Source organism: Genypterus blacodes, unplaced genomic scaffold, assembly GCF_046128005.1.
Source record: "Genypterus blacodes isolate CSIRO-AG114 ecotype Tasmania unplaced genomic scaffold, CSIRO-AGI_Gbla_v1 ptg000032l_1, whole genome shotgun sequence".
Classification (NCBI taxonomy): Eukaryota; Metazoa; Chordata; class Actinopteri; order Ophidiiformes; family Ophidiidae; genus Genypterus; species Genypterus blacodes.
Window position 1 is genome coordinate 6,241,048 of NW_027466845.1, and position 9,584 is coordinate 6,250,631.

The 9,584-nt window shown below is 45.9% G+C and overlaps 2 protein-coding genes across 3 annotated transcripts; one reads left to right on the forward strand and one right to left on the reverse strand.

Moving 5' to 3' along the window:
- The first annotated feature begins 419 nt into the window (after positions 1 to 419).
- On the forward strand, positions 420 to 3,160 carry LOC142995355 (succinate receptor 1-like). Of its 2 annotated transcripts, none has more exons than XM_076146365.1 (3): positions 420 to 558; positions 1,003 to 1,094; positions 1,204 to 3,160. In XM_076146365.1, exons 2-3 carry the CDS (start codon positions 1,092 to 1,094, stop codon positions 2,149 to 2,151), a joined length of 951 nt encoding a protein of 316 aa, XP_076002480.1. In that variant the 5' UTR covers positions 420 to 558; positions 1,003 to 1,091; the 3' UTR covers positions 2,152 to 3,160. The 2 variants fall into 2 exon arrangements, with proteins under 2 accessions (XP_076002480.1, XP_076002481.1); XM_076146366.1 differs by having other exon boundaries at positions 422 to 474.
- An 864-nt stretch (positions 3,161 to 4,024) lies between these two features.
- On the reverse strand, positions 4,025 to 9,382 carry aadac (arylacetamide deacetylase). Its single transcript, XM_076146374.1, has 5 exons — positions 9,231 to 9,382; positions 8,061 to 8,292; positions 7,574 to 7,643; positions 6,885 to 7,056; positions 4,025 to 5,767 (listed from the first exon to the last, which is right to left on the reverse strand). The coding sequence occupies exons 1-5, from the start codon at positions 9,369 to 9,371 to the stop codon at positions 5,150 to 5,152; spliced, it is 1,233 nt and encodes a 410-aa protein (XP_076002489.1). The 5' UTR covers positions 9,372 to 9,382; the 3' UTR covers positions 4,025 to 5,149.
- Between the last annotated feature and the right edge of the window lie 202 nt (positions 9,383 to 9,584).

Below are 9,584 nucleotides of genomic sequence, written 5' to 3' on the forward strand. Positions count from 1 at the left end.
TGAAAGATGCTTGCATGTGTGTGTGATGATTTTGTTTATGATTTGTAATGGTTGTTTATGATGTGAAACATCTAATTATTGAATTGAAGTATATATGTGTGTGTATGAAGAAGCAGAACTGACAGATTAATTTTCAGAGAGATGAAAAGGGGAACTAGAATAGGAAATAGTAATAAACTAACCTCAACATTTACTTTGGCACCCAGGGTTTCACAGCTGTTGCGGAAACCATTCAGATTATAATCGTGGTCAATGTTACTTGCAGGATTTGTTGCACAACCCAAAAGTGCTAAAAAGGACAATTGAGCTGCAAGTCATTGGCACCTCCGGGACCAATGATTAAAACATGCCCAAATAAGGGACAGGAGAAGTGCATATAAACCTTTGGGCTTTTTGAAAGTTTGAGGACTACGCATTTACTGCTCTGGGAAACTGTTTGATGATGAAGAAGATGCCCTTTGTCAAATGATTAAGGTGGGAATTCTACAACTGGCCTTTGCAAGGGACAAAGGGGACAGAAAGATGCAAAGATGGAGCTTCAGTCCTCTGCTTAACTATGTGAGAATTTCTTGGCCAGTCAGTGTGTTGATCAGTCTTTCATATCTGTCTTGTTGTATGTTGTTGAAAAAGACTATGTATCTTAGTGTGAGAGCAGCAGAGATGCACCATGAACTTATCATGACTCTGATACTGGTAAATTAAAACACTGTCTTTATTTGAATCAACAGATATGCAAACTTTATTATCAGTTGCTTCAGATTATGATGGTCAAATGTCATGAGACAAACTGAACTTTGCCCGTCATCTCCGCTGAAGGCTGGTTTAACTTTTAGTCAATAGACTAAAACATGACGCTGTATAAGGCCCTTTGCTGTGTGTAATCTTTTGTGGAAATGCAAATGGTGCTGGCCTGTGCTGCCACAGTGAAGGAGTCACTGTTGTTGGTTTTTCCAGCCATGTTTGTATTACAGCACCAGCACCCAGTGTGTTTACTGTTTCCAGTTAACAGGTGGTGGCTGCACCTGCTCTTCGTCACCTAGACCAGGACGTCTCTCTGTTCATTCTACTCGCAACTACCACCAGCTAACAGCATGGTAAGACTCATTCTAATGTCCACAGTATTTACACTTTGTTTTGGACGTACTGTATGTGTCTTTATTACTTAAAAGTTCACAGCTCCCTCCTTCACTTTCTCCTCTCCAGGATTTTAATTGTACTAAGCTAGACGTGGCTTTGAAGGTGAACTACTTGACGCCGTTCTACGCCATCGAGTTCTGCTTTGGCTTCCTCGGAAACCTCGTGGTCATCCTCGGCTACTTGTTTTGCCTTCGGAACTGGCAAACCTGTAACATCTACCTGTTCAGCCTGGCCACGTCCGACCTTGTTTTCCTCTGCACGCTGCCACGCCTCTCGTACCTGTACATGAACGGCCAGTCAGAAACCGGCCAATTCGCCTGCGTTTTCAACCGATATATCCTGCATGTGAACCTCTACTCCTCTATCCTCTTCATGATGTGGATCAGCGTGGATCGCTTTCTGCTCATCAAACACCCGATGCGGAACCACTTCCTGTTGAGGCCACGTGCTGCACTGATTGTGACAGGGCTGAGTTTGCTACTAGTCAATGCGCAGGTGGCGCCGATGCTCGTGCTCATGATCCAGGACCTGCAGAAAAACGAAAGCCTCTGCCAGGATTTCGCCAGTCTGAAAGGAGACATCAATTCGCTTGGATACAGCATGGGCCTCACCGTCACCGGCTACCTTCTCCCTTTGTTCGGACTTTGCTTCTGCTCCTACCACATCGCACAACTCCTGCATGCCCAGGACAAGGCGGTGCAGAGGAGAAGCACGTCCTATAAGCGGCCCCTCCGCGTGGCTACGGCGGCGGCCATCATATTCCTGGTTCTTTACACTCCTTACCACTTGATGAGGAATGTCAGAATCGCATCCCAGCAGGCCTGGGCAGAACTAGAGTCATGCACCAAGATGTACATAGAAGTCCTGTACATCATAACTCGGCCAATCGCCTTCTTCCACAGCGTCATCAACCCTGTGTTCTACTTCCTCATGGGCGATAAGTTCCGAGACCTCCTATTGGCCAAACTCAGGAAGCTGGTGAGGAAGACGGCACGCCAAGAACAACCACCCTGATATCACACACTCCAACACTCTACACACACATGGGTCATTTCAGTTTTTTAATTCTGTTGTGTACTGTATTGACCTAATTGTGACAACTGAGCCTCGAGAAGCTCATTCATTGGTTCTGTAGGTCACTCCTGTAAATGACGTGTATTTTGTACAGTTAAGTCTCTTATCTGACTTGAATAACTGAATTAATATAAAAGTCAGAATCGTTGCTGTAAGTGTGAGTATGTTACGTTTGTTTCGTTTCCTCATATTTCTGCTATTTCTATTCAAATAGAGCCCATTTATGGACATTGTATCAATGTGTGATGTATACAACTTTTGTATACTAATGTATAAATAGTAAACATTCATAAGTTAAGGGGCATTGTTTATAAAATATATACAGTATGTGTATACAGGGAGGATATGAATGTGGTGAGTTGTTCAGATGTTGGAAAAGGTGAAGCTGTGAAAAGCTCTAACTTGTCGAGCGCATCTGTTATCATTCCCACATTCTAGAAGTGGATTGTAAAGCCGCGCTGTCATCCAGTCATGGAAAACACAGTTTGACGATTTGATCTCTTTTGTTATTGTTGGCCCCGGCTGCTTCATCACACGCTGTCACAACAGTCTACGTAGCTGAACCTCCTCATCGTTTACCAAATGAGTCTCTTGTGCAATTTCCAGAGTAGTGTCTGGATTGGTGTATGTGTGTGTGTGTGTGAAAAATATTTCTGTCTACATTATGAGTTGTTTAAAACATTTAGTGTAATATCAATAATGATGCAGGTTATTGTTTGGACGCAGTAAACTGTGATCCTCGCTCATAAACGCCTGATATTTGCCTTTTTTATACCGTTTGTTCGCTAAAGTCAACTTCACAACTTCATTGTACCATAGTAGAAATAAAGATGATTCTTTTGGTTTGATCGCTATGTCAATGGTTGTATTTCTGGAAGGATTCTCTTAAATGAGACCGCAAGCTTCTACGAACTGAGCAACCATTGAATGAATCCTTCAAAGTACGTCACCAGTGATGCCTGACACTTACTTTCTTGGTATTTCTGTTACTTTGCTACTTCCTCATTGGCACATTCAAACATCACGGTGCCTCTTCCTCCATCTCTGCCTGTGCTCTCTCTCTCTCTCTCTCTCTCTCTCTCTCTGATGCAGTAGTGTCTGGATGTGGTCTCCTACACACAGAGGTCTAAAGTTAGCTTTCCTTTGCCATTTTGACCTTTGTCCGTGGACCTTTGACACCAGAGGAAGCAGCCATGAAGCTTAACTAGGCAGCAGGTCATTTACATGTCGTTTCTCATTGGCTTTGATGCGACGGGGCATCGTGTTTGTGTATGTGAGAGGGAAAGTCAGTGTAAGAAGTTAGCAAATGAAAGGCAGAAGAGTTATATTGAGCTAACAATGTGAAGATTATGACATTGATTTGATACAGTGTATGTATGTGCTGCATTAAAGAGAGCAGTTCATGCAAAAGTCATGTTTGCCTGCACGTGCACATTCCTCTACATGGGTATTTGTACATGTACTGTATGTAGGTGATGATCCATAGAAACACATGACACTTATCCACTGCTTATGAACAGGTCCCAACATGGGTTTGTCTTAATCCATTTCACGCTGCTCTTATTAGCCTCTCACAGACGTGGAAGTACATGAGGGATAATGAGTTAAAGCTCATTCCAGCAGAGACACACATGCACACGTGGGCTACATACAGTATGAAACCTGGAGAGCTGTACACTAGAGAGCAGAGAGAGGGAGAGGGGCCATTTGTTTAATCTGCCGTGATGAAGGAGGCTGAGCTGCTCGAGTTGTCCTCTTATATAAAGGATTTGTTCTCACTTGTGCATCATCTGCTGTGATTCTGAAGAGAAAAACAGCGGCCATTTTAACAGCCTGCAAGTGTCCACATATTTTTGTCTAGAAGCGTGATTTATAGTATGTCTCTTTCCTTTCCATTCGTTCCCTTTGCCCACACACACACACAACACAAGCACAATCATTAGGTAATAAAAGACTTGGTCGTTTTATTGTCAGTGAAAATGATGGAAATTACATTCCTTGTGAAACAGAAACAGAATTGAAACTTCATTTACGACAGAAAGCACCATCAGGTTTTCTCTGATAGAAAACAGCTGTGAGTCTGCGGCTCATTGAAAAGGTTAAACTGTGTGTGTGTGTGTGTGTGTGTGTGTGTGTGTGTGTGCGTGCGTGTGTGTGTGTGTGTGTGAATGATAGATTGTTCCATGCTGTGAAAGTGTTTCATGTCACCTCCGGTTTTGAGATTCAAGTGTAAAGCAGCAACCACATGTTGTAGATTTCATCCTACAGCAGCAGCCCGGCCGTCACATTGTACATCCATACATTCAGCCTGTATGTACAGCAATGAGGTCACATTTATGATGGCATGTTATTCTAATGACATCACCCACGCTAGAATAAATGATGCACACATCTAATGCACTCACATCTGTGAGTGTAGACACATTAGCTCTTTCTGATGATCTGTGCTGTATCACAACCAGATGACTTTGACCCTTTGTAGCCTTGGAAGCCCTGATGATGCACACAAAAGATCAGTCAGACATGTGTTTGTAGTCATGAAAGACGACAACATCAGCAACAGGAACCTTTTGAAATAAAAGTAATAAAACATTAAGTGTTGCACATATATGTTCTCGTAAAAACAGATTATTCTGTTTGATAGCACGACCAAACAAAGCTGTAATGAAGTAAACTTTTGTTTTGTGAAAAGCAAATAAAATATCAAAGAAACCTCTCTTGTTCTCTCACTCTTTCGCTCTCTTTCGCTCTCTCTTTCTCTCGCTGTCTTTCTCTCGCTCTCTCTCTTGGTTAAAGTGGTAGACGTGTGATCTTTACGCTACAGAGGAATACAGGTGAAAGTCAAAAATAAACAACTACAAACTTAACTCCAAATGAAAGAACACAGATCTTAACACTGTTGTGCCGCCTGGAGTGAACAACAGCGGTCAAGAGTGTTTCACAAGTTTTCTCTCAGCCAGCTGACAAAGTTGTCCGTCATGCGGCTCGCAATGAGGAAGTCAGACGGCCACACAGTGAACAGCAGCGCGCCGTGAAACCCTGCGTCGTAGTGTTCGTGTGTCACCTCCACGCCGGCGCCCCTGAGCCGCGCGGCGTACATGAACCCGTCGTCGCGGAGGACGTCGTATTCACATGTCAGAATGTAGGCTTTGGGCAGAGAGCGTAAGGTCGAGTCTGGAACCAGCAGGGGCGACGCCCTGGGGTCAGTGAGAGATCGTGAGGGTCCGTCAGTCCCGGCACCCTCGTCTCCCACCACAGCCGGGGCGCTGTAGTTGTACTTCCTGCGGTAAGACTCCGGCAGGAAGGTGCTCCAGTCCACGAACTTCAGCAGGCCGGAGGACTCGGGGCTGTTGTGGGTGTTGGCCATCATGGCTCTGAACAGGGCCTTGTCGCTGGTGAAGTACTCGCTCCAGAAGCGCACCATTAGGGTGCGGGACAGGATGGGCATGTCCCGATTCTGCTGGTAGGAGGGCGTGTTCAGGTCCAGAGCCTGCAGCACCGGATAGAGCAGTGCCTGGGCCTTCAGCTGGACCTTCTGCCCTGGCTCCTTCTGTAGCTGTGAGGACAGAGAGAGAGCCAGTGAGAGAGAGAGAGAGAGAGAGAGAGAGAGAGAGAGAGAGAGAGAGAGAGAGAGAGAGAGAGAGAGAGAAGCTGAGTCCTACACACACAGTTTAGTGTAAAGTTAAGGACGTCTCTCCATTCACCAGAAAGACTTCCACCATTAGATCAACATTGGAACAGAACATGTATTTGGCAGACCTGCCACTGTGAATGCCGGTGTGTTTGGGAACCAAATTCAACCACGCCCAAAGATATGGAAGCAACGACAAACGGTGACCTTTCTCTGATAAGAGGCGGCTTCCTCTCTCCTCTTTCAAACCATCGATCCTCTATCCAGGACGTGAACATGCCGGCTCATATTATTCAATTACACTTTCTGTAGATAAAAGTCTGAGAGCAAAGGGATCGAATCTCTGGAAACTCAAACCAACACAAATAATAACACACTTCCTGTTAATACCGCCGACCCCCTCGTCTAACTGACTCCTGATCTCAGACTTACACACTTTCCTCTCTGAAGCTCTGTTTCTAAATGCTGAAACACACAAGCCGAGTCTTACTGCAACTTCACAGCATGTAAGCAGGCAGCTGATATTACATGTTACACTTATCAACCCTCCTCTCGCCTCACGCTTGAATAAACGCCGCTCCCCGCTGATCCTTTAATCCGAGTCAGGTCCACATCAGCATCTAAAGTCCTTCCAAGAACTTGAACTCATTTACAGACGCTTAAATCACACAGCCTGCTCAGGAATGCACACACTCTTCCCTTTTTTATTAAGTTATATTGGTTATGACACTTGCAGTCATCACTTCTACTCAGTTGTAATGTTTTTCCTTTGGCAAGTCTCTTAAAGCAAAGACAACATTTGCCCAGTTGGATTTTACCCTGAACGACTCTTATAACATTTGGTATCTGAGTAATAAAGTTATTGGAGCCCAAGGACACTGGGTCAGTTTAGGACACTGCCCGGGATAGTGTGTTTCTGTGGTCCAGGGGCCAGACGGTTCGGATCACAAACTTCATCCCTCATCATCTCCTTCTCCTTGGCCCTTACACAAGCCAGGAAATGAGGAAACCAAACACTGAAAAGGTCAAAGCGGTTCTGTACCTGCTGGGATACGGCGGCTGCCAAGTTCCCTCCCGCGCTGTCCCCGGAGACGGCCACGCGTCCCGCGTCCACGCCGTACTTGGCCAGCACGCTCTCCTGGAGGAAGTGTTTGACCACGCGGTACACGTCCTCGTACGGAACCGGGAAGTGGTGAGCCGGGGCCAGGCGGTACCTGAGGAGGACGAGGGGAGCAAGATGGCAGCGAATGAGACTAGATGTCCAGATAAAGACCAGTGAGAAGGAATCTGGATGAGGCACATATTGGAATCCGACACACAAATCCCACCGGTGGATCCCCGTACATGCACGACCTCACACATGCAAACACCTCACACAGACTTCTTGGAATTATGAGTGTAGTGACTCTGTGGTACTTGGCAAACTACTAAATTGGGTTGGGTTATGGACACACACCTTGAACAACAGTGAGTGGGATAGTTTGATTACGATTTAGCTCTCAAGTTTCTTCTCCTTAGAGCGAGAGACATGATTGACACCCACTCTGAGGCGGCCCCTTGAGGTGGTGTATGGAATTTTTTGGGCTGTTTTTCCAACATAGCGCTCAATTTATAGATTCCCTCAAATTCCAGCCAAATACAATATTACCAAATGTAGCTTTGATGACATATATATATATATATATATATTTATATGACATTGTGGCTGTACACAGAGAAGAAAATACTCACTCCACAGAAATGATCACTGCGTTCAGATCTGTCACCATTCTTCTGGCCAGGAGATCATAGGGGCTCATCCCTGCACAGACACAGACACACAGATTAGAGATTGATGCTGCGAATCACTTCACACACACACACACACACACACACCAGACTGCTATTCCTGGCTGAGCTTACACACAACACCTGTGATTACTGTTACTGTTATTGTATCAGTCACTAACAGATTGTAAAATCAGCATGGTAAGTGTCAGACTGCATTTCATGTGTAGGTGGTGTATTAGAGGAAGGTAACGGCCCTCTGGGGTCCCCGACACTGCAGCAGATGGTGCTGCTGAAGGGAGGCTTTATTCTTTGTTGATGATACGCTCTTGTTTTCTCTCACTTGGGGAAACTATAAAGCACTTCATCTCCATGTAATAGAAGGATTCATTAGTCACAAACACCAAGCTCAACAGTCTCACGAGGCCGTAGATGAGAGAGTAAGACTCACTGGAACTCCCCAGGCACCATCCTCCTCCGTGCAGGTACACCACAGCTCTCCTCAGCTCGCCATTGTCGTCTACCCGCCGCCTCGGCTGGTACAGCAGCACGTCCACCCCGTCGAACCGCTCCTCCGTCACCAGGACGTGCTGGTCGGACACCGGCACCACCCGCTCCACCACAGTGATGAGGTACATCACCCCCATGTAGTCTGCCAGGCCTAGGAGCTCACTGAGGTCTGCCTGGAGAGAGAGAGAGAGAGAGAGAGAGAATTGAATCCAGTCTATTACACAAAAGTCCTGAAACTGTCCATAATATTCACAGCAAGAGCCTCGTATGAGGGAAAGGGCCGAGATGTGAAGCAATGTGACCATCGACACTGAAGGAGAGACAAGAGTCATGTGAATCTTGCACAACAGCTCAATATCACTGTTCTTCATGTGTGTGTGTGACTCAGGTCTGGTGTGGTCTGGTGTGGCAGCTGATATGATCCACAGAGGAAACTACTGGATCTTATCTTTCAAAACAGATCAAAATCCCAGCAGAGCGGGAAAAAAACAAAACAACAACACAAAATACTTTATATACTTTCAGAATTTAACTGTAAAAACTAAATTTGAACAGATGTCCGAGTATTTAAATCACCCCACAGGAATTAACTCTTAATAATGCTTAAAATATCTAAATCCTCGCCACACTCACATTGTTAATGGGCAATTTATGACTACTACTGTACTATAATGAAGCAGTATGAGTCACACTCCTAACGGGCTAAAGCGTCTGAAGCTTTAAACAGAGTCGATTTCCATAATAAGGTCTATTATTAGAACAGGTGAGCAGGACACACACATACACACACACAGCGCGTGGATTAGCGTCTGACATAATCTGTGTGTGTGTGTGTGTGTGTGTGTGTGTGTGTGTGTGTGTGTGTGTGTGTGTGTCTGTGTGTGTGTGTGTGTGTGTGTGTGTGTGTGTTTGTGTGTGTGTGTGTGTGTGTGTGTCCACCTCAGCAGGGCCGATTCACCTGACAGACACAGAATAACAACACTGAGCGCTGCGCAATAAGTTACGCACAAGCAAAATACGTAACATATCCATCTACTCCTTTATCTTAGCGCCGCACAACTCTCCAGTTTTCTCCTATAAATGTTATAAAATGCCGCAGTTGGCTGTTTACCAGGTGGCTGAGGCTTCTGAAGAAGCAGCTGGTCAGCATGAGCTTCCATCGCTCCTCGATCTCCTCGGGAAGCGGCTCGTACACGTAATAAGCCGCGAAGCAGCAGAGCGCAGCGAACACGACGACGCTGCCCAGCCTCATCGTCCCGTCAGTGACAGCGCAGGACACGAACCTGATCCCGATCCCGAACCCGAACCAGATCCGGGACTGCTGATGCTGCTGCTGCTGCTGTGAGCTGGCGAGCTGCGCCTTTGGTAACGAAGTGGTGACTCTCCGGTGCGCGCCGAAAGCCGGGAGCCTGAAAGCCTGAAGAAGCCTGAAACCTGCGCTCGGGATTAATTTTTGGATCCAGAC

Excerpts from the sequence above, each read along its gene's own strand:
- aadac (XM_076146374.1), bottom strand. The coding sequence starts at position 9,371 with ATGAGGCTGGGCAGCGTCGTCGTGTTCGCTGCGCTCTGCTGCTTCGCG. Across the intron at positions 8,293-9,230 it reads TCAGAAGCCTCAGCCACCTG|GCAGACCTCAGTGAGCTCCT; the intron begins GTAAACAGCCAA and ends CTCTCTCTCCAG. Across the intron at positions 7,644-8,060 it reads ATGGTGCCTGGGGAGTTCCA|GGATGAGCCCCTATGATCTC; the intron begins GTGAGTCTTACT and ends GTGTCTGTGCAG.